Here is a 24189-nt window from a genome sequence, read left to right as displayed (position 1 = left end):
CCACACAGACAGTGTACAGCTACAGCCCAAGAGCCTGTATCTGTACCTTCCTCAGCCTGGTGCTCTGCAGCTATTTTCTAACCCTGCTGAATTGTGCATGTTGGAAGGATGAAATGGACAAACCAGCACTGAAACAGGAAATTTTGATACGGGCCGTGGGTCCTGCTGCAAGCTGTACAGGACAGATCAATGTTGGTGTTTTCACTGGACAAACACTAAGAACCCAGGGGAGCTGGAGTCTATTCCAGCAAGCAATGGGCTCAAGGCAGGGTAACCCTGGGCAGGATGCCAGGCCATTGCAGGACACTCTTACACCAGGGCTGTTTAACCTACAGTACCAGCATGTCTGTGGACTGTGGGAGGAAACAGGAGCACCCAGAGAAAACCCACACAGACACATGGAGACCATGCAAACTCCACACAGATAGACCCCAGTGACTGAACCCAGGGCCCCAGCGCTGTGAGGCTGCAGTACTCAGCTGCACACCACACCCTTCATTAATGGCAATTTCAGGTGTTTGTTTCTGGGATTCAGGCAGAGTGTTGGCATGAATGCTGGGGAGCGGTTTTCTAATACTGTACTGATGGTGTACTACCTGTGCAGGTAATAGTATCATCCCATTGCTGGGGCCCTGGACCTCTTCTGTACCTGACTTCTTGTAACTGCAGTCATTGCTGGGAAATGACTTCAGCAGCAGGGGGAGTGACTCCTAGGTCAGTATATAAGTGTGAGAAAGTGCAGAGTCGGTCTGAACCACATCCTCAACCTACAGGTGTCCCCACGTTCTCTGTCTTCGGGTGAGTACTAAAACGTCATTTGGAAATTGTTCAGTATATACTGTATGTTAATTAGCACATACATTTTTAAATAAAATATTTTAAATAAAAGGTTATACTTAGGGATGTTTTAAGACAATAATCAGGTAATGGCTATTGGTCTCTTATATGAAGTATTTAAAAAAAACTGCTAGCACGGAATACAGTGTCTTAAAATTGTTGCTAATACCCAGAAAGAAAAAAATTTAAACTTAGCTTTTTTTTTTTTACCTCCTTCACAATCCTTAGCTCACGATTGATAAAGAAGTACTCACATGTTTGTGGTCTGTTTAATTTAATGTGTACAAATAAGTGAGGCATTGATGAGTGGGTCAGAATTTATAACTTTGATTTTTTTTCAAAATATTTAGAAACATAACACAATTTTCATTGTTGTGATTTAAAATTATAAAACCAAAAAAAATCGCAACTTCATGCTGCTGTAGTACTTATAGTTTGGAAAGCAGAATGGATCTTGAGGGCAGAGACAGACACAATAATGTAATAATGATAATTGGGGCAAAGACATTTTCTCTTTTAGCAGATAAAATACATGCATCTTATTAACTGAAAACACTTTATTAATATAAAATTCACAGGTAGGTGTTTTTAATGTAAAGCTGAAGTGTGTGTTTCTGGGATTCAAGCAGGCTGTACCTGCAGGAGATCTGTGGAGTCGCTCTCCGATAGTGATGTTTCTGGACAAGATTACCTGACTGGTGCTGCAGTCTTGAGAACTGGACCAGTCTGAGGGCTGAAATAGTTTAGGTATCATAGGTGCACGCTTTCACACTCGGTTCAAAAAAATTATCAGAAAATTCCTCCACAAAGCAGATTTTTGTAAGTGAAGCACTGACCTTGCTGGTGTCCAATAGCGAGAGCAGTGGAAGTGTCCGAGGGCTGGTCTAGTGGGGATGGCGTGAGCAGGACGTCTTCACGGGAGTCTCGGATCTGCTGTCAGTGCCGAGTACAGCAGCTCTTCCTTCATGTCTCACCCCCAGGACCTGTACAGAACAAGCATGTTGGCCGATGGAACTCAGGTGCTGTGCCTAAATGTCTCAGTCTAGATTTCTTGTCTTTCTGTTTTTGATGTGCAAGGATATTGTCAGTAGGGGTGAAAAGAAAGGTCTTTATCTGAAGGTCTTTATTGTCTTTGTTCTCAATCATAGCCAGATTGAGTTTCTTGCTCCATAGTGTATGGCTGGACAAAGCTTAATCGAATAGTGATTTTGTGGAAATAGGATCACTTGTTAAAATACCCTAAGCCTGATCAGCTACACCACACATCTGTGAACATTATGACTGAACAACAGTAATAAGAATCACTATGCTCTCTTGGTACCAGAGCCAATAACACTTGCACACAAGTTCCATTAAGACCTTTTTTTCCAAAATGTTTTAAAGAATGGAATTGCTTTTTTCTCTTAACAAATCTTATGCCATAATGCCACATTATAGCACTTTACATAATACCCTATTAAATTTCAGGTTTTAAAATGAAGAACACATTAATGGAGTTATACTTGCTGACAAAGAATAAAGGGGTGTGATAAGAGTTACAATACTGCTTCCCCAGAGTAACATTTTAGAAACCTGTTCAGTGCGAGGCACAGCATGTACTGAACAACCACAAAATTTAAGTTTGCAAAGATCGAAAGCTCAGGAGGGGGGCTCCGCCTGTTTCCGTTTCCTCTAAAAGCTGACAGCTCTAGTAGACAACATTTCAACAAGGGGGTGTTTTTGAAGGAAAGCCAGCACCAGCGCCCAGCACCAGAATCCATCTTTGAGAAACAGAGGGCTGAACTGTCCTGATGTCTCTGAGAGGAAACTGTGAGGTCTGTGGACAGAGGTCATTGCTGAGGGTCCTGCACACTGTGGTAGCAACTTGCTTCCAGCAAGAAAACAGCTCAGGATTCATCCTGGACAGGTATATAAATGCCTGGGTGATCCACACCTTGGGTTGGGACAAATCTCATTTTTAATCTGCTGCTCGGGGTCACACCAATTCTGTGTCCGTATTGTAAGCGCATGGTTTTGTATTTACATGAGACAGTTCTATTAGTGGAGGACCTGGATGGCCAAGAAACAAGTGTACAACTCAGACAGAAGGAGAACAGGCTGAATGCATGACTCTTACTGTACATGGGGAAAGTGCAGCTAAACAGATAACAGTGCTTAAACAGGAAAGCAGAAAAACAATATCAGTACGATATTAGTGAAGTCGTAAAAAAAACTGTGCAGAAGACCTACAGCAAGTTTTTTTACTCGAAATTCAAAACCCATGGATTGAGGGTCATGCTTATAATACCGAGTGGTCCCCCTAGTGGCAATATCAGGTATGACACTCACCATTGCTTGTACAGAAAGTTAAAATTTTGAACTAATAAACTAACATCCGTCATTCCTTATTGGAAAAAGAATGTGCAAAGCACTGGATGTGTTTCCACACATTCTTACTTCATTTCCTTACAAAAACACAAAATATTTAATTAAATAAATAACATTAAATTACAATACTAGGTGTCATACCCATTCAAGTAAGAACTGTGCTCTGCTTGTTAATGTCAAATGAATGGCAAAAACATGAGTTAAGAACTCTAAAATATCAAATCTGTGAGAATCACACCTGAATAGTCACAGGATTTAACAAATATAGGACATTTTGCCAAGATCTCCTGAAAAAAACAAAATTCCTGTAGGTGAGATATTTTAATCCCAGATTTGAACTGAACAAGCAGAACTGTGGCAGACCAGACTTTCTCTATGGCTAATAAATAGAGCAAGAGAGAGACCAGAAATTAGAAGTCAGGACCAGAGGAGCCGGAAGACAAGGAGTGAAGACCAGGGGAGCAGGAAGACAAGGAGTGAAGACCAGAGGGAGCCAGGATGCCCAGAAGGAGAAGCAGGAGCAGGAGCTCCACTGGACCAGGGAAGCACAGTCTGATACTCGGCTCCACCTCAGCTGCTACTCCAGAACAGGCTGGTGTTGGGTGTGAAGGCTCACTATCCATCCGGACTTTTCTCTGGGTTCAGGCTTCGGAATTTTGCCCAAAGCCACAGACGAGGCTCCACCTGTCACAGTCTGGTGGAAAAAGCTCCACTGCGACTAGGCTGTGAGGAAACGTCACATGGCTGGACTCTTTTATACTGAGTCTCACTAGGAGAAAAAGCATCAACGCTCTCTCAGTGGCTCGATCGTCTCCAGTGGTTGGAGTCTCTTTCTCTCTCTCCCTCTTTCAGCAGCAGAGCTCAGCTGCACAGCACGTCCAGCCCTTCACGGCTGCCCACATCCCTGAAAGGAGGCAAATGTGTAAACACAGTGGAACCTGGCTGTCAGGTGTCATGACCATGAAGACTACCTGCCGGCTCCACTCAGGTGGAGGCTCAGCTGACCGCCTGTCACGGAGCTGCTCTGATTCCACCACCGATTATTCATGTTCCAGGTGCAGGTGTCACTATAGACCTGACTGGCCCTACACCCCAGCTGGCTGAAGGACACGACTGTATTTTAACTCTATCTGGAAGAGATCCTTGTGTGACACACAGCCTTTTCAACAGTGACACCAAAGCTGGCAACAGTTTAAAAGAAGAGGAAAAAAACTGATTTAGTTGAACCAGGTAGTAATGAGATATTTTACCTGATTTTCAGGGGGTGATCAAAGTATTGCATATATGAACATGGAAGTTTTAACTGGGTATTGAATGATAAGTACAGTTGAAACAGCGGACAAACAATATTATAGACAGCAGTAATGTCATGACAATAGAAACAAATAGGTCTAAAAACATGCAACAGCTCACCATCTCTTTGTATAAAATAAGGCAACAGTTGGGTTTCACTTTGTAAAAGAGCTGCTTGGGTGCTGTATAGGGGAAAGAAAGTGCATCTCCACTGGGTAACTCCTGTATTATTTCAAAGCAGTACTTCAGGGTGGTGGTAACCAGGTGGATACAAACCAGGATTCTCTATACATATATTTTTCAACAACTTAGTGCCCATGCCGTTTTTTTAAGATTAAAGAATTTTTATAGCTTAATAGTGACAGAAATCCAAGCAGTAGATAAGTGAAGGTTCCCAGAGCCAAGCTTCATCGACCAGGAATTTAATCTATCTGGATACCCAGATTCACAGCTACATCCATTAATGTAAAACCTAAATTATATATGTAAAGATACAAACATATATAACTGTTGACTTTAAACCTTCTTTCTACAGTATCCAGTCCACCACCAGCCATGTCATCTGTAGGAACTGTTCCCATTGAGATGGCAGCTCTGGGCAGACCCTTCCAGCTGGGGATGCTGTATGACTGCCGCAGGGACGCACTGATCCCAGGTAAACCCACAGCACAGCAGACACAACTACACACTGTTCCAGCTGGGCTGCTGTATGACTGACACACTGATCCCAGATACACCCACAGCACAGCAGACACAACTACACACTGTTCCAGCTGGGCTGCTGTATGACTGACACACTGATCCCAGATACACCCACAGCACAGCAGACACAACTACACACTGTTCCAGCTGGGCTGCTGTATGACTGACACACTGATCCCAGGTAAACCTGTAGCACAGCAGACAACTACACACTGTTCCAGCTGGGCTGCTGTATGACTGATACACTGATCCCAGGTAAACCTGTAGCACAGCAGACACAACTACACACTGTTCCAGCTGGGCTGCTGTATGACTGACACACTGATCCCAGGTAAACCTGTAGCACAGCAGACAACTACACACTGTTCCAGCTGGACTGCTGTATGACTGACACACTGATCCCAGATACACCCACAGCACAGCAGACACAACTACACACTGTTCCAGCTGGGCTGCTGTATGACTGACACACTGATCCCATGTAAACATTCCAGATGAAATCTATTAATTTAGTGCCAATATACAATATAGGATAACAGAATACAATTTCAATCTTATTTGAATTTCATTGACATGTCCTAAACTCTCCTCACAGGTCTTTTTAAGCTTCTCGGTTCATGATACAGTTAATTCTATCACTGAAGCTGTTGAATCACAAGATTAATGAACTTCTTTATTACATCAGTGTCTCTCTATATGAAGCTTAGTACTGAACAAACCTCTTTGGCATTGTCCAGTGTGTCAGGAGCATTAGGTAATCAACCCTGATTCTATTGCAGCCATCACGCTGTGGGACCATGAGGAGCTACAGAAGAAAACCAGTGTGCGCTCCCAGAATAAAACTGAGCTCAGCGTCTCTGCCTCAGACTCCATTGATGACAAAGCTTCGGCCCTGCAGGTGGACGCCTCACTGAAGGCCAGTCTGCTGGGGGGTCTAGTAGAAGTGGGAGGAGCCGCCAAGTACTTCAATGACAAGAAGAAATCCCATAGCCAGGCCAGAGTCACTCTGCAGTACAACACCACTGTCAGGTACGAGCAGCTGACCATGAGTCACCTGGGCCGAGGGCAGGTGACCCATCCCAGTGTGTTTGAGGACGACACAGCCACCCATGTGGTCACAGCTGTGCTGTACGGGGCTCAGGCCTACTTTGTGTTTGACAGAGAGGTATCTGAAGAAGAGAACAAGCAGGAGATCGAGGGAAAACTGAAACTCACGATTGAAAAGCTGAAAGGAATCTCAATTAGTGACAAAGGCTCTCTGGAAATGACAGAACAGGAAAAGGCCGCTGGAGAAAAGTTCAGCTGCACATTTCATGGGGATATTCAGCTGGCGACAAACCCGTCCACTTTTAAAGAGGCCATTGAGGTCTACAGAGCCCTCCCGACTCTGCTCGGAGAAGGAGGAGAACACGCTGTGCCCATCAGGGTCTGGCTGTACCCGCTGGTCAAGCTGGACTCCAAGGCTGCTAAGCTGGTCAGACACATAAGCAACTGTTTTGTCACACAGGCACAGACTGCATTGGAGAACCTGGATGTGATTGAAATACGATGCAGCGATTTGCAGAAACATACAGTTTCCCAAACCTTTCCTGAAGTCAAAAGAAAAACTGAAAATCTGAAACAACTGGTCCTTCAGTACAAACTAAATTTCATGAATAGATTAGCCAGTGTCCTGCCAGCTGTTAGAGGTGGTGGGAAAGATGAAGAAGAGTTCAGAGAGCTGATAAAACATCATGAAGACTCACCTTTCAACTTTCACAGGCTTCAACTGTGGCTGCAGAATAAAGAACAAGAAATGGACATAGTCAGTGGATATCTTACTAAACTGAAAGACAGTGGTATAAAAGTACTGTCTTTACACAGGGAGCTTAACCAGGTGCTGTTTGATCCAGACACTGAGAATGTGGTTTGTTTCAGCTTCACCTCACTCAGCCAGCCTGAGCCGTATCTGTCAGAGCTGACCAGCTACCTTACACAGCAGACTAGCACAGGATGGCCATGGATAGTTTTATTTCATGGAATTATCGGTATTCTGAAACTAATCTTTGACTTCCTTAATTTCAGAAGGGGCAAAGAAGAAAGTAGTGGTTCTAGTATGCAGCGCAAAGGATGCTGGTTAGGCCAAGAGACTAATCAGAAGATTAAATTGTGTCTGAAGGTTTTCCTTGAGTTAGTGAATATTAACAAGGCCCAGAAGGAAACTAAATTCTTTGCTGATTCTAAACAAGATGACCAGTGTCCGGGAGCGTGTATCTTCCTGTATGAGGGTGGGGATTATCAAGGTGTGTATTTTGAGACCCCATCAAAGCCTGCCCCCCCTGAGGTTCACACAGTGACACACAACAGTGTGATAGTACAGATGTCCCCCCCCAGCTCCGCCACACTGGAGCACAGGGTGGAATATAAACCCAAGAAGCAGGAAGAGTGGGAATCTGTCACTGTCAAAGACACTCAGGACTCTGTCACTGTGTCAGGGCTGCAGCCTCACACTGAGTATGAGCTCAGATCCACAGCAGTGGGCAAGCTGGGATACCCCGTGAGCAGTGACATCATCAGAGTGAAGACTCTGCCAACAAGCCCCCCTGGAAAACCCTCAGCTCTCCAGGTGTCTCCAACTTCCATCACAATAACATGGGAAAATCCTTCTGCTGTTGGAGAGGGGGTCAGTATTCTGGGATACATCATTGAATACAGAGAGGAAGGAGTACAGAGCAGAGAGGACACATCTGATCAGTGGCTGAAGAAGAAAACGAACAAAGAACAGAATTCATTTTCTATTGAAGGCTTGACAAAGAAAACATCCTACAGAATCAGAGTCCGGTGTGACTGTGGGGATCTTGGGACCAGCGCACCGAGTTGTGAAGTGGTGATCACAACAGCAGATACCACACCTGTGAAGCGAATTACAGGCGACCGCAAGAACTGCACTTTAATAAACAAGGGCAAACCTTCGATTTACAGGCTTAATCTGTCTAAAGATGAAGGTAGTACCTGTTCCAAACTCAGCTTTGGAAAAGCAGCAACGAAGATGACTAACAGAACGATCAGTGGTATAAATGTGCTGTCCACACAAGAGGAACTGGACCAGGTGCTGTTTGATCCAGACACTGAGAATGTGGTTTGTTTCAGCTTCACCTCACTCAGCCAGCCTGAGCCATATCTGTCAGAGCTGACCAGCTACCTCAGACACCCAGAGAGCAGGAACACAGACACTGACACACAACAGGCCAGTACAGGATGGGTAAAGAGAGAGTCTGTTCAGAAGATGCAACTGTGTCTGAAGGTTTTCCTTGAGTTAGTGAATATTAACAAGGCCCAGAAGGAAACTAAATTCTTTGTTGGTGCTAAACAAGATGACCAGTGTCCAGGAGCGTGTATCTTTCTGTATGAGAGTGGGGATAATGAAGGTGTGCATTTTGAGCCCCCATCAAAGCCTGGCACCCCTGAGGTTCACACAGTGACACACAACAGTGTGACAGTACAGGTGTCCCCCGCCAGCTCTGCTACACTGCAGCACAGGGTGGGATATAAACCCAAGCAGCAGGTAGAGTGGGAATCTGTCACTGTCAAAGACACTCAGGACTCTGTCACCGTGTCAGGGCTGCAGCCTCACACTGAGTATGAGCTCAGATCCACAGCAGTGGGCAAGCTGGGATACATAGTGAGCAGTGACATCATCAGTGTGGAGACTCTGCCAACAAGCCCCCCCAGAAACCCCTCAGCTCTCCAGGTGTTTCCAACTTCCATCACAATAACATGGGAAAATCCTTCTGCTGTTGGAGAGGGGGTCAGTATTCTGGGATACATCATTGAATACAGAGAGGAAGGAGTACAGAGCAGAAAGGACACATCTGATCAGTGGCTGAAGAAGAAAACGAACAAAGAACAGAATTCATTTTCTATGGAAGGCTTGACAAAGAAAACATCCTACAGAATCAGAGTCCTGTGTGACTGTGGGGATCTTGGGACCAGCGTACCGAGTGATGAAGTGGTGATCACAACAGCAGAAACAACACCTGTGAAGCGAATTACAGGCGACCCCAAGAAGTGCACTTTAATAAACAAGGGCAAACCTTCAATTTACAGGCTTAATCTGTCTAAAGATAAAGGCAGTACCTGTTCCAAACTCAGCTTTGGAAAACCAGCAGTGAACAGTAGAAACAGAACGATCGTGCTCCTGGGAGCGACGGGCTCGGGGAAGACCACCCTCATCAACGGGATGATCAACTACATCCTGGGAGTGGAGTGGGAGGATGAGAGCAGGTTCAAACTGATACATGAAGAGACCAACAGGACACAGGCTGAGAGTCAGACCTCTGAGATCACAGCCTATCAGATCCACCACAGTGAAGGGTTCAGGGTTCCCTACTCTCTCACTATTGTGGACACTCCAGGGTTTGGGGACACCAGAGGGATTGGACAGGACAAAATAATCACCCAGAAGATCAGAGACTTCTTTTCTGATAAGAATGGTATCTTTAGTCTTGACGCAGTGTGTTTTGTGGTCCAGTCTGCTTTAGCACGTCTCACACACACACAGAAGTACATCTTTGACTCAATTCTCTCGATATTTGGAAAAGACGTTGCAGACAATATTGTAGTTCTGGTCACCTTTGCTGACGGGCAGGCTCCACCTGTTTTAGAGGCCATCAAAGCTGCTGATGTCTGTTGTGCCAAAGAGAAAAATGGCACTCCTCGCCATTTCAAATTCAACAACTCAGTCTTGTTTGCTTCTAATAAGGGATCAACAGGAAGTTCACATCAGAGTATGTTTGACAAAATGTTCTGGCAGATGGGTTCAGAAAGCATGACTACATTCTTTAACTATTTGAACACCATGCAAACCAGAAGTCTGCAGCTGACAAAGGAGGTCCTGGAGGAGCGCAATTGACTGGAGGTGACAGTGGAGGGGCTGCAGCCCAAGATCAGAGTCAGACTGACGACACTCAATGAATTGGAACAGACACAAGAAGCACTGGAACGTCACAAACACTGTATAGAGCAAAACAAGAACTTTGAGTATGAAGTAGAGGTCACAGAGGCAGTAAAGGAAGATATCTCTGAGACTGGAAACTACAGTGCCTTGCGAAAGTATTCGGCCCCCTTGAACTTTTCAACCTTTTGCCACATTTCAGGCTTCAAACATAAAGATATAAATTTTTTATTTTATGTGAAGAATCACCAACAAGTGGGACACAATTGTGAAGTGGAACGAAATCTATTGGATTTTTGAAACTTTTTTAACTAATAAAAAAATGAAAAGTGGGGCGTGCAAAATTATTCGGCCCCTTTACTTTCAGTGCAGCAAACTCACTCCAGAAGTTCAGCGAGGATCTCTGAATGATCCAATGTTGTCCTAAATGACTGATGGTGATAAATAGAATCCACCTGTGTGTAATCAAGTCTCTGTATAAATGCACCTGCTCTGTGATAGTCTCAAGGTTCTGTTGAAAGCGCAGAGAGCATCATGAAGACCAAGGAACACACCAGGCAGGTCCGTAATACTGTTGTGGAGAAGTTTAAAGCCGGATTTGGATACAAAAAGATTTCCCAAGCTTCAAACATCCCAAGGAGCACTGTGCAAGCGATCATCTTGAAATGGAAGGAGTATCAGACCACTGCAAATCTACCAAGACCTGGCCTTCCCTCTAAACTTTCAGCTCAGACAAGGAGAAGACTGATCAGAGATGCAGCCAAGAGGCCCATGATCACTCTGGATGAACTGCAGAGAACTACAGCTGAGGTGGGAGAGTCTGTCCATAGGACAACAATCAGTCTTACACTGCACAAATCTGGCCTTTATGGAAGAGTGGCAAGAAGAAAGCCATTTCTCAAAGATATCCATAAAAAGTCTCGTCTAAAGTTTGCTACAAGCCACCTGGGAGACACCCCAAACATGTGGAAGAAGGTGCTCTGGTCAGATGAAACCAAAATCGAACTTTTTGGCCACAATGCAAAACGATATGTTTGGCGTAAAAGCAACACAGCTCATCACCCTCAACACACCATCCCCACTGTCAAACATGGTGGTGGCAGCATCATGGTTTGGGCCTGCTTTTCTTCAGCAGGGACAGGGAAGATGGTTAAAATTGAGGGGAAGATGGATGCAGCCAAATACAGGACCATTCTGGATGAAAACCTGTTGGAGTCTGCAAAAGACCTGAAACTGGGACGGAGATTTATCTTCCAACAAGACAATGATCCCAAACATACAGCAAAATCTACAAAGGAATGGTTCACAAATAAACGTATCCAGGTGTTTGAATGGCCAAGTCAAAGTCCAGACCTGAATCCAATCGAGAATCTGTGGAAAGAGCTGAAAACTGCTGTTCACAAACGCTCTCCATCCAACCTCACTGAGCTCGAGCTGTTTTGCAAGGAAGAATGGGCAAGAATTTCAGTCTCTCGATGTGCAAAACTGATAGAGACATACCCCAAGCGACTTGCAGCTGTAATCGCAGCAAAAGGTGGCTCTACAAAGTATTAACGCAAGGGGGCCGAATAATTTTGCACGCCCCACTTTTCATTTTTTTATTAGTTAAAAAAGTTTCAAAAATCCAATAGATTTCGTTCCACTTCACAATTGTGTCCCACTTGTTGGTGATTCTTCACATAAAATAAAAAAATTATATCTTTATGTTTGAAGCCTGAAATGTGGCAAAAGGTTGAAAAGTTCAAGGGGGCCGAATACTTTCGCAAGGCACTGTACATCACCAACTGCCAAGTGTGTCATACCACCTGTCACTATTCCTGTCAAATTCCTAATGATAATGATAAGAAAGGTTGTTGGGCAATGGATAAAAAAGGAAACTGTAGGATTTGTAAAAAGAAATGTGTCTGGAATGTACATTTTAATCAGAAGTACAGATGGGAATACATAACGAGAAAAGAGAAAAGAACATATGAGGATCTGAAAACTCAGTTTGAGGTAGCAAAGGGGAAAAAGATGAGTGCAGAGGAAGTTGTCAAACAGCTTCAGAAGACATACAAAGAGGTACAGAAAGACGTCTTACAATTAATTGAAAAACTGAGTTGCACTCTGAAGCGTCTGAAAGAGATCGCTCTGCGGCCTGACCCTCTCAGGACCCCAGATTACATTGACCTGATGATACTGGCTGAGGAGCACGAAGCCAAGCCTGGATACCTGGAGCGCATCAGAGAACTACAGCGAGTCAGAGAAGGAGCTGTGATAGTGCAGAAGGTGGCCAGTGGAGAGAGTCTGCTTCCACAGGAAGAGAAGACTTGGAAAGAGTGGGTAAAGGACAGTGCCTCAGAGATTTTACAAAAAGTAAAAAATAAGATAGGTTGAAAGCATACTATACAAATGAGAATTAAGTGCATATTAAGTGAGACATACAGGACTGACTGATGTTACCATATACATGTCCCCTTTCTAACATTCTGATAAAGATATTATTAAACTGAAAAGCAGCAAATAAAAGTTATTGTTCCATATAAGTTTTGGCACCATGCAAGTACATGTTAGTGAATACACCACAAGAAACTCATTTTGTTCAAATTTTTGACAGATGTAAAATAATTTTACTGGGATACTATTGAATTGTTACACTGATGATCTGACAAGGGAGTTAAAGAGCATTTCTGAAATGTGTTTTCTTTTATTTTCCTGTTTTCTATAAAACATTGATGTATATTGTGTTCTCTGTGACCCTTTTTCTGTATTGAATTCATAGACAATTTTCATTCATTGGCCTGATTTCATGTTTCTTGTACTGTCTTTAAAGAGATATAACCTTTATATAACTTTTCACGAAGAACAGCACAAGTAACCTTCTTTGTGCTCAGTGGTTTTAAATAAATAGAGTCTCAGTGAAACTTGAGCAATGCAATCTTTTATACTTCTCATCCAGTCTGTCTCCTGAACCACCTTTAAAGAGTCTCTCAGGTTCCTATGATTCAGTTTAGGGAAAGGCTCCCCCAGCACCTCTCACTGTGCAGGAGAGTCACTGCACCCCCTCTCTGCTGGCCCACTGTCTCCAGAATGCTCTTGACACAATACTGTCGTCCCTTAAGCCGGCGTCTGGCTACAGGACTCGACACGACCTCTAGTCGGAGAGCATGTCAAATTTAACGACTGCAGTTGCTGAGTCTGGCTGCCTTTTCTGTCCTAGAGTGTGTCAAATGATACGACTAGGAATCGCAGGGGGTGACTAATCACACGATTCCCTCATGACTTTTCATCCCGGTTCCACATCTCGTATCGCGCCGCGAAAGTACCGCAAGGTCACCTCATTTTGTCAGCCAATCAACGTGGAGCAAGAGGAGGAGCAGCGCACAAAAGTGAACAAACACGAAACGCCGAACAGACATCTGTGCTGGCTCCACAGTTCGACGAGCCTCTCCTCCATTTGCCCAGTCCAACACACTCGCTTTCCCTCTTTCCTTGCAGCCGCACTGTACTTCCACTTGCGCGCTCATTGGCTGTGACTGTCGCAGACACAAGAGCCCACCCCTGCGACTGGCGACTGGCTACGAGAAAATCAAACCTGTCTGAGTTTGTCGTAGCCAGTCGCAGAGAGTTGTAGGGGCTATTAAGAGCAATATGACTGAGTCCCTGGGGATGTCACACTACACAACTGACGGTAATGGGCGCGCGATGCGACTCTCTACAACTCGCTGTGGTTTTCTTACGATCGTGTAAATGAAGGCCACGACTGGAAATCCTAGGAACAGTCGTGTAGTGTAACGCCAGTATAAGACACTACCTGACTGCAAACTTTGGTTTCAAAGAACACCAATAGTACCCCACACAGGTCTGTCAGTATAAGCACGAACACCTTTATTTGCTAGTAGAGTGGGTGTCTTTTACTGCCCCCCAGTCTGGTCTAACCTCATGAGCAGTGCACTCACAGCTCTCTAGGTAGAGTCTGCTGGAGAGCGTCACTGCCCTGCGATGGGCTGGCGTCCTGTCCAGGCTGTGGTCCAGTCGAGAGCCCTGTGTCTGCGGGGCTGGGCTCCACTTCACCATGACCCTCTTAAGACTGAGCTGTTGCTGAAAGCGGAGGTACGGTAAGAAAAGCTCCCACTTGGAACAACTGTCAACTCTTCTGTCAGAAATGTCCATTTTTCCAATAGGGATTCCTCTCAAGTAGAAAGGAAACACCTGCACTGAACTGAGACCTGTTTCATACCAAGTCTTTACAAATTACCAGAGAGACAGGCTGACAACATTGCAGATCCATCAACCGAACCACATGGACACATTTTAGTCTTGCTTGTAGAAATAATCTCTGTGTTTTTAAATAAGCTTCATACGAAGAGACACTGAAATAGGGACATGAGCAGCTCAATTAGACCAAAGCACAGCATGTGACTGACCGGTCAAATCCTGACTTCCCCCGGCTAAGCGCCATAAAACACACTGGAGAAACAGGGTTATCGCTGTCCAGTTTACATCTTTTAAACTCTGAAGATGATCTCCTCCCTGTGGCCGTTTGGAGCCCTGCAGGAGCCTTTCCTGCCTTTATTAACAGGGTCCCCCTGTACTGTCTGTCACACACCCCTAAACTCGTACAAGCTGTTTCTAGAAGTTTACCTCAAAGCAAGATTATTGACCCAAATGACTAACTTGTCCTTTGTATAGTTAAAACAACCTTCGAACAAAACGGTAGACATGCTACAATTAGTATTTAACAAATAACAGGTGACTATATCCACAATTTATGTCAAATATTATCAGTTATTTTGACTAACCTGTGACGCCCGACCTCAGCCCAACAACCGGCCAGAGACGTTACACAACAAACCTGCGGGCCAATCATCGTCGCTTCTCTGCAGTGTAGGCGGGGCCCCCAGGCACCCGCCGAGACAGGTGATTGGCTGCGTGCTGGTGCCAATCACTCACAGGCAGATTTGAAAACCCTCGAGCTTGCGGCGAGGCGCGTCTGCCGCCACTCGCGGGGCGCTGCGTTCCCGCTCATTTCCACCCGTAATGACGTAATAACAGGGGTGACCTGTCCCTTCTCTCTCGCCTCAGGGCAGTTTGAAGAGGTTGGCCTCCCCGCGGACGGCACAGACGGCGAGTTGGTGCTGCGCTTGGGCGGTTCGTGCCGATGCGTAGTGACCGCTGTGCTGCTCTGGTTCCCGGGATATAGCGCCTTGTTTTTTCGCGGGGGGAGAAGTCACTCCGCCCCCCCGACACACAACGGCGCAGGAGAACCGAACCGGTAATCAGGAGACCGTGTCTGCGGCCTTGACCGCAGGTAACCCCGCCAGGACACTGGGGTAACACCCCTACTCTTTTCGAGAAACGCCCTGGTATTTTTAATGACCACAGAGAGTCAGAACCTCGGTTTTTCATCTAATCCGAAGGACGGTGCCTGTTTACAGTATAGTGTCCCCGTCACTATACTGGGGCATTAGGACCCACATGGACCACGGGGTGAGCGCCCCCTGCTGGCCCCACTAACACCTCTTCCAGCAGCAGCCTGAGTTTCCCAGGAGTCTCCCATCCAGGTAGCCGGGAGCTGCGGGCTGGTAGAGCTACTTGCACCATATGAGCGCTGATTAAACGGCGAAACTGCCGCCTGTTTCTTGCAACACGACACGATTAGCAGCCTCCCGAAAGAATTAGACCGGCGCCCTCTAGTGGCTACATATACTGCTACCAGTACCGCCCTGGCCTGAAAACCACCAGCGCAAAGGAAAAGAGCCGATGAACTCAGTTCAGCCCGTATTTTTTTTTAAAGATACGAGTTTATATTGTAACGCTTATGGCCGTCAGTGGTGTGTAAGAGCCGGCTTACCGCTCTGCCCTTCCCTGTAATAACAGGATTACAGCCACTGGGATACATAGAGATCCCTCTTTAGCTCACCGGGCTGTGTCCCTGTTAAGTGACGCGGGAGTCCTGGGTTCGAGCCCCCGACGGTGCCGGGCCGACCTGATGCGGCAAGGGCGCCCGCCTGAACCGCTGTTGCGTTACAATATCTTATCTTAAAATGTCGCCACATGCGTGTCGCTAAGGAAAAACAATTGACACCTGAAGAAGGCTCCACGGCCGAAACGTTGTGTTCTCTTTCTTCATTTTTTCAGCATGGAATAAACCTATTACTTGTTCCTTTGCAAGGAAAAACAATGCTTGGTGTGTTCAACCCTCCGAGGTGCAGTAACAGGTCTCCAGGCTCCAGGGCTGACGTGCCTGGAGGAACTCGGGGTCAGGGTGAGGCGAGGGGGCACCTCAGCGCAGGGGCAGGAGAGCGGACCACTGGCAGTCCACGCACAGCTCTATTGAATGCGTGCAGAAGGGTCCGCCTTCACGAGTTTAATGTTCAGCTGCAGACAGCGTGATTGCGCAACGATGCTGCCACCGTGCGGCCGTCGCTGGAACTTCCAGCACATGTCACTGAACAGCAACTTGAATTCCTGTCGGCTGTGAAATCAAGGACACATACAAATCTCACCCGGGGTCACTCTTATCAGTATACCAGACTGTTCTCCCCTCACACACACACACACCCAATCATCCCCCCTTCAAACACACACACTGCCCCCAACACGGATACCAACACGCAGCTGAAAGTTCCTAAAACAATTCCTGAACCTTTATTTCTATCAAGAGGAAAAGAAACCAAAAAGGCAACTTTGAAATGAAAAGATTGACCACAAACCCACGAGAGAAATGTGTGTCTATAATAATAACAATACCAATAATAATAATAATAATAATAATAATAATATAACAATAATATAATAATAACCATCATTATCAGAACCCAGAGCTGGAAATAATCAAATCAAGGAGCAGGGGACAGTGAGAAAGTCTGGGCTTTGGAGGAGGGAGTTAGGAGGAGAGTGAGGAGGACAGGGACAGAGAGAAAGAGAAATATACCTGTCGGGGAATAAGTAGCACCAAGAAACCAAGCCTGTCGACCTTTTCCAACCACCCGTGTCGCCTACAGTCCCTTCTCCTTCTTCTCCGTCCAGAACACACACACCAGAAGCAGATACAATAGAAACAGAAACATGGCATGTGGGGTCTCGCTTCCAAATGTGTGTCCATGAAACAAAAAGAGCAGATTCTGAGTGCGCGAGGAGCCAGCTGCGATGAGCGGCGGGTTTCTGCTGCCTGTTCACAAAAAAACCCCTCCAGACCCTTTCATCACGGGAGACAGGAGGGCGAAGTTCAGACTCCCCTCCCCACAGCACACGGAGAGAGGGGGTGCACTGGATTAAGACGGAGAGACGCACTCCCTCTCGCGGGGGCCAGGGGACAGAGGGAGAGAGACGGACCAGGGCAGCGGAGCTACTGCCCTCCAGCCGGTCAGGCAAGAAATCCGTTCGGAAAAGGGTGAGAGAGCCGGGCAAGACGAAGAGGTGAGAGGAGAGCGAGAGAGGTGGGAAGATGGGGAAAGGAAACTAACGGGGAAAAACGGAGGAGGGGGAGAGTCAGAGCGTCTGCGGTTTGTCTCCACGTGTTTCCGTCTGAATCCGAAGGGATCTGGACCCTGCCGGGCTGCTCCTCCGCCGGTCTGCAAGGCCCTTGAGAGTCAGAATGGAGGGAGGAGAGCGCTGGAGAGGCGAGGGGCCGGAAGGAGAGAGGGAGGCCGGCTGTGTCCTTGGTCTGCCAGTCTGTCCGCAACCCCCACCCCCCCCTTGGCCCCGGAGTGACGCGCCCATCTTCAGGCCCGTCTGCTGCCTGCTGAAGTCTCCAGAACAGCCCCAACAGGGCAGCCTCTTCCACTCCATCACAAGACGTGAGAGAGAGAGGGAGAGGGAGGTACAGTGCCTTGCGAAAGTATTCGACCCCCTTGAACTTTTCAACCTTTTGCCACATTTCAGGCTTCAAACATAAAGATATAAATTTTTTATTTTATGTGAAGAATCACCAACAAGTGGGACACAATTGTGAAGTGGAACGAAATCTATTGGATTTTTGAAACTTTTTTAACTAATAAAAAAATGAAAAGTGGGGCGTGCAAAATTATTCGGCCCCCTTGCGTTAATACTTTGTAGAGCCACCTTTTGCTGCGATTACAGCTGCAAGTCGCTTGGGGTATGTCTCTATCAGTTTTGCACATCGAGAGACTGAAATTCTTGCCCATTCTTCCTTGCAAAACAGCTCGAGCTCAGTGAGGTTGGATGGAGAGCGTTTGTGAACAGCAGTTTTCAGCTCTTTCCACAGATTCTCGATTGGATTCAGGTCTGGACTTTGACTTGGCCATTCAAACACCTGGATACGTTTATTTGTGAACCATTCCTTTGTAGATTTTGCTGTATGTTTGGGATCATTGTCTTGTTGGAAGATAAATCTCCGTCCCAGTTTCAGGTCTTTTGCAGACTCCAACAGGTTTTCATCCAGAATGGTCCTGTATTTGGCTGCATCCATCTTCCCCTCAATTTTAACCATCTTCCCTGTCCCTGCTGAAGAAAAGCAGGCCCAAACCATGATGCTGCCACCACCATGTTTGACAGTGGGGATGGTGTGTTGAGGGTGATGAGCTGTGTTGCTTTTACGCCAAACATATCGTTTTGCATTGTGGCCAAAAAGTTCGATTTTGGTTTCATCTGACCAGAGCACCTTCTTCCACATGTTTGGGGTGTCTCCCAGGTGGCTTGTGGCAAACTTTAGACGAGACTTTTTATGGATATCTTTGAGAAATGGCTTTCTTCTTGCCACTCTTCCATAAAGGCCAGATTTGTGCAGTGTAAGACTGATTGTTGTCCTATGGACAGACTCTCCCACCTCAGCTGTAGTTCTCTGCAGTTCATCCAGAGTGATCATGGGCCTCTTGGCTGCATCTCTGCTCAGTCTTCTCCCTGTCTGAGCTGAAAGTTTAGAGGGACGGCCAGGTCTTGGTAGATTTGCAGTCGTCTGATACTCCTTCCATTTCAAGATGATCGCTTGCACAGTGCTCCTTGGGATGTTTGAAGCTTGGGAAATCTTTTTGTATCCAAATCCGGCTTTAAACTTCTCCACAACAGTATTACGGACCTGCCTGGTGTGTTCCTTGGTCTTCATGATGCTCTCTGCGCTTTCAACAGAACCTTGAGACTATCACAGAGCAGGTGCATTTATACAGAGACTTGATTACACACAGGTGGATTCTATTTATCACCATCAGTCATTCAGGACAACATTGGATCATTCAGAGATCCTCGCTGAACTTCTGGAGTGAGTTTGCTGCACTGAAAGTAAAGGGGCCGAATAATTTTGCACGCCCCACTTTTCATTTTTTTATTAGTTAAAAAAGTTTCAAAAATCCAATAGATTTCGTTCCACTTCACAATTGTGTCCCACTTGTTGGTGATTCTTCACATAAAATAAAAAAATTATATCTTTATGTTTGAAGCCTGAAATGTGGCAAAAGGTTGAAAAGTTCAAGGGGGCCGAATACTTTCGCAAGGCACTGTAGCTTCAGGGCAGTGTTAATGTGTTAATGGACACTGTCCACGTACTGAATGTGTAAATGACTCTGTGTCTCCTTGTACATCTCTCACCTCTGTCATGCTCTCCTGCTCCATCCCTCTCTTTCTCCTTCCCTCGGGAAGGCTCTGTCTTCTCCCCGACCTCGGACTCGGCGCTATCCAGATATCAGTCACCCCCCATATCCAGGCTTACCCCTCACTCTCTTGGCCAGCACCCCCACTTCCAGTTTCCTTCTGCCCAGACAGCAGGGTTCAGGAGTAAATGCACAGGCAGGCCCAGCGCCCCGTCTGCACCCACACAGCACTGCTCCTCACCAGTGTGCTCAGCTGCAGTAGGGAAGGCACATCGCTGGGGGTGATTTGTCACTTTATTTCACTGGCAGTCGAGGACTGAAGGAAGGCAAGTTTGGCTAGCACAAGCGTTTTCCCAAGATTAACCCTTTGTTAAAATAATCTGAAGTTATTTTTATGGAGATGTATTGCTCAGTTTGTCTTTGAACCTGTTTATTCTGTAATGATTTTATTTGGGCTTTTTCGTTCTTCTATCCCAGAACCTTAACAAGAGCTTGTTTTCAGTGCCTTGAAGAAGAGCAGTTTGGGGGGGAAAGAAGCAAAGTTTTGCTTTAGCACAAAAATGGGTTTTTCAGAGCCTGTATGAATTGTATTTTCTGTAAAGAAAAGTTAATCCTTGCAAAAAAGAAACCAAGCGCAGTAGAAGTGAAGCTGAAATAAAGACGCCATGTTTTTGGTAAATGTCTCGTCTGGGCTGTGTTCTGGGGTCGTGCTGATGTGAGAATCAGGCTGCAGTGAGGGGGACAGCAGACCTGCTCCCCCAAGGCCAGTCTCCTCTCCTCCTCTGAGTTCAAGATCCGTACTTGAGTGATTCATCCACCTGCGAGTAGAACTCAGCTCATCCTTGTTCCTCTTTGCAGACTGAAGGGGGGACTGAGAGCTCAGAGCTCCTCTCTGGTGCACAGAGCAAACTGACCCAGCCAGTGGGGCTGGACCTCCCTGCAAATAACCTCCATCAATGTGATGCAAACATGCAGACTCCACACAGACAGTGTACAGCTACAGCCCAAGAGCCTGTATCTGTACCTTCCTCAGCCTGGTGCTCTGCAGCTATTTTCTAACCCTGCTGAATTGTGCATGTTGGAAGGATGAAATGGACAAACCAGCACTGAAACAGGAAATTTTGATACGGGCCGTGGGTCCTGCTGCAAGCTGTACAGGACAGATCAATGTTGGTGTTTTCACTGGACAAACACTAAGAACCCAGGGGAGCTGGAGTCTATTCCAGCAAGCAATGGGCTCAAGGCAGGGTAACCCTGGGCAGGATGCCAGGCCATTGCAGGACACTCTTACACCAGGGCTGTTTAACCTACAGTACCAGCATGTCTGTGGACTGTGGGAGGAAACAGGAGCACCCAGAGAAAACCCACACAGACACATGGAGACCATGCAAACTCCACACAGATAGACCCCAGTGACTGAACCCAGGGCCCCAGCGCTGTGAGGCTGCAGTACTCAGCTGCACACCACACCCTTCATTAATGGCAATTTCAGGTGTTTGTTTCTGGGATTCAGGCAGAGTGTTGGCATGAATGCTGGGGAGCGGTTTTCTAATGCTGTACTGATAGTGTACCTACCTGTGCAGGTAGTAGTATCATCCCAGCTGCCGGGGCCCTGGACCTCTTCTGTAATTGACTTCTTGTAACTGCAGTCATTTCTGAGCAGCAGGGGGAGTGACTCCCAGGTCAGTATATAAGTGTGAGAAAGTGCAGAGTCGGTCTGAACCACATCCTCGTAATACGCACGTAATACAGTGTCTTAAAATTGTTGCTAATACCCAGAAAGAAAAAACATTAAATTTAGCTTTTTTTTTACCTCCTTCACAATCCTTAGCTCACAATTGATACAGAAGTACTCACATGTTTGTGGTCTGTTTAATTTAATGTGTACAAATAAGTGAGGCATTGATGAGTGGGTCAGAATTTATAACTTTTTTCATAATATTTAGAAACATAACACAATTTTCATTGTTGTGATTTACAATTATAAAACAAAAAAAAAACCAACTTCATGCTGCTGCTGTAGTAGTAGTTATAGTTTGGAAAGCAGACTGGATCTTGAGGGCAGAGACAGACACATAATAATGAAATAATGATAATTGGGGCAAAGACGTTCTCTTTTAGCAGGTAAAATACATGCATCTAAATCACTGAAAACACTTTATTATAAATATAAAATTCACAGGTAGGTGTTTTTAATGTAAAGCTGAAGTGTGTGTTTCTGGGATTCAAGCAGGCTGTACCTGCATGAGATCTGTGGAGTCGCTCTCCGATAGTGATGTTTCTGGACAAGATTACCTGACTGGTGCTGCAGTCTTGAGAACTGGACCAGTCTGAGGGCGGAAATAGTTTAAGTATCGTAGGTCCACACTTTTACACTTGGTTAAAAAAAAATTCTCATAAAATTCCTCCACAAAGCAGATTTTTGTAAGTGAAGCACTGACCTTGCTGGTGTCCAATAGCGAGAGCAGTGTAAGTGTCCGAGGGCTGGTCTAGTGGGGATGGCGTGAGCAGGACGTCTTCATGGGAGTCTTGGATCTGCTGTCAGTGCCGAGTACAGTAGCTCTTCCTTCATGTCTCACCCCCAGGACCTGTACAGAACAAGCAGGTTGGCCGATGGAACTCAGGTGCTTTGACTAGATGTCTCAGTCTAGATTTCTTGTCTTTCTGTTTTTGATGTGCAAGGATATTGTCACACTGGGTGAAAAGAAAGGTCTTTATCTGAAGGTCCTTATTGTCTTTGTTCTTAATCATAGCCAGATTGAGTTTCTTGCTCCATAGTGTATGGCTGGATAAAGCTTAATCGAATAGTGATTTTGTGTTAATAGGATCACTTGTTAAAATACCCTGAACATGATCAGCTGCACCACACATCTGTGAACATTATGACTGAACAACAGTAATAAGAATCACTATGCTCTCTTGGTACCAGAACCCAATAACACTTGCACACAAGTTCCATTAAGACTGTAAATCTGAGCTTTTCAAAAAATTTAAAGAATGGATTTGCTTTTTTCTGATTAATCTTGTGCCCAAATGCCACATTGCAGCACTTTATAGTACTCGGTTAAATTTCAATTTCTTGAAATAAAAAACACTTTAGTGGAGTCATACCTGCTGAATAAAAGGGGTGTGATAAGAGTTATAACACTGCTTCTCCAGAGAAACATTTTTGGAAACCTGTTCAGTGAGAGGCACAGCACGTACTGAACAACCACAAAATTAAAAAAATAACAGTTTGCAAAGATCAAGATCGAAAGCTCAGGAGGGGGCTCCGCCTGTTTCCGTTTCCTCTGAAAGCTGACAGCTCTAGTAGACAACGTTTCAACAAGGGGGTGTTCTTGAAGGAAAGCCAGCACCAGCGCCCAGCACCAGAATCCATCTTTGAGAAACAGAGGGCTGAACTGTCCTGATGTCTCTGAGAGGAAACTGTGAGGTCTGTGGACAGAGGTCATTGCTGAGGGTCCTGCACACTGTGGTAGCAACTTGCTTCCAGCAAGAAAACAGCTCAGGATTGATCTTGGACAGGTCCCGCTTATAATACCGAGTGGTCCCCCTAGTGGCAATATCAGGTATGACACTCACCATTGCTTGCATAGAAAGTTAAAATTTTCAACTAATAAACTAACATCCGTTATTCCTTATTGGAAAAAGAATGTAAAAAGCACTGGATGTGTTTCCCCATCACTTACTTAATTTCTTTACAAAAGTGTAAACAGAAAATTGAATTCACATTAAATCACAACACTAGGTGTCGTATGCATTCAAGTAAAAACTGTGCTCTGCTTGTTAATGTCAAATGAATGGCAAAAACATGAGTTAAGAACTCTAAAATTTTAAACCTGTGAGAATCACACCTGAATAGTAACAGGTTTTAACAAATATAGGACATTTTGCCAAGATCTCCTGAAGGAAACCAAAATTCCTGTAGGTGAGATATTTTAATCCCAGATTTGAACTGACCAAGCAGAACTGTGGCAGACCAGACTATCTCTATGGCTAATAAATAGAGCAAGAAAGAGACCAGAATTTAGAAGTGAAGACCAGAGGAGCTAGAAGACAAGGAGTGAAGAGCAGAGGAGCCGGAAGACAAGGAGTGAAGACTAGAGGGAAGAAAGGAGACAAGGAGTGAAGACCAGGGGGAGCCGGAAGACAAGGAGTGAAGACCAGAGGGAGCCGGAAGACAAGGAGTGAAGACCAGAGGAGCTGGAAGACAAGGAGTGAAGACCAGAGGGAGCCGGAAGACAAGGAGTGAAGACCAGAGGAGCTGGAAGACAAGGAGTGAAGACCAGAGGAGCCGGAAGACAAGGAGTGAAGACCAGAGGGAGCCTGAAGACAAGGAGTGAAGACCAGAGGGAGCCTGAAGACAAGGAGTGAAGACCAGAGGAGCAGGAAGACAAGGAGTGAAGACCAGAGGGAGCCTGAAGACAAGAAGTGAAGACCAGAGGAGCAGGAAGACAAGGAGTGAAGACCAGAGGAGCAGGAAGACAAGGAGTGAAGACCAGAGGAGCAGGAAGACAAGGAGTGAAGACC

The 24189-nt window shown here is 45.7% G+C and overlaps 3 protein-coding genes across 3 annotated transcripts in view; all 3 read left to right on the top strand.

The window, feature by feature from the left end:
• LOC148674065 (uncharacterized) overlaps positions 1–24189 on the top strand; it is a 117421-nt gene that overhangs the window by 46232 nt on the left and 47000 nt on the right. The gene's annotated exons all lie outside the window — the stretch shown is intronic.
• LOC148674070 (uncharacterized) lies at positions 5632–10271 on the top strand. The gene is made up of 2 exons (XM_088623808.1): positions 5632–7481; positions 8607–10271. The coding sequence occupies exons 1-2, from the start codon at positions 6245–6247 to the stop codon at positions 10088–10090; spliced, it is 2721 nt and encodes a 906-aa protein (XP_088479934.1). The 5' UTR covers positions 5632–6244; the 3' UTR covers positions 10091–10271.
• LOC148674069 (uncharacterized) lies at positions 11852–13035 on the top strand. Its single transcript, XM_088627148.1, has one exon. The coding sequence runs from the start codon at positions 11852–11854 to the stop codon at positions 12506–12508; it is 657 nt and encodes a 218-aa protein (XP_088483274.1). The 3' UTR covers positions 12509–13035.

Source organism: Lepisosteus platostomus, chromosome 3 (assembly GCF_059453375.1).
Source record: "Lepisosteus platostomus isolate fLepPlt1 chromosome 3, fLepPlt1.hap1, whole genome shotgun sequence".
Classification (NCBI taxonomy): domain Eukaryota; kingdom Metazoa; phylum Chordata; class Actinopteri; order Semionotiformes; family Lepisosteidae; genus Lepisosteus; species Lepisosteus platostomus.
The sequence above is the reverse complement of the archived record's forward strand: the minus strand, read 5'-3'. Positions and strand labels throughout refer to the sequence as shown.

Excerpts from the sequence above, each read along its gene's own strand:
- LOC148674070 (XM_088623808.1), top strand. The coding sequence starts at position 6,245 with ATGAGTCACCTGGGCCGAGGGCAGGTGACCCATCCCAGTGTGTTTGAG. Across the intron at positions 7,482-8,606 it reads TGAGGGTGGGGATTATCAAG|GTGTGCATTTTGAGCCCCCA; the intron begins GTGTGTATTTTG and ends GGGATAATGAAG.
- LOC148674069 (XM_088627148.1), top strand. The coding sequence starts at position 11,852 with ATGTGGCAAAAGGTTGAAAAGTTCAAGGGGGCCGAATACTTTCGCAAG.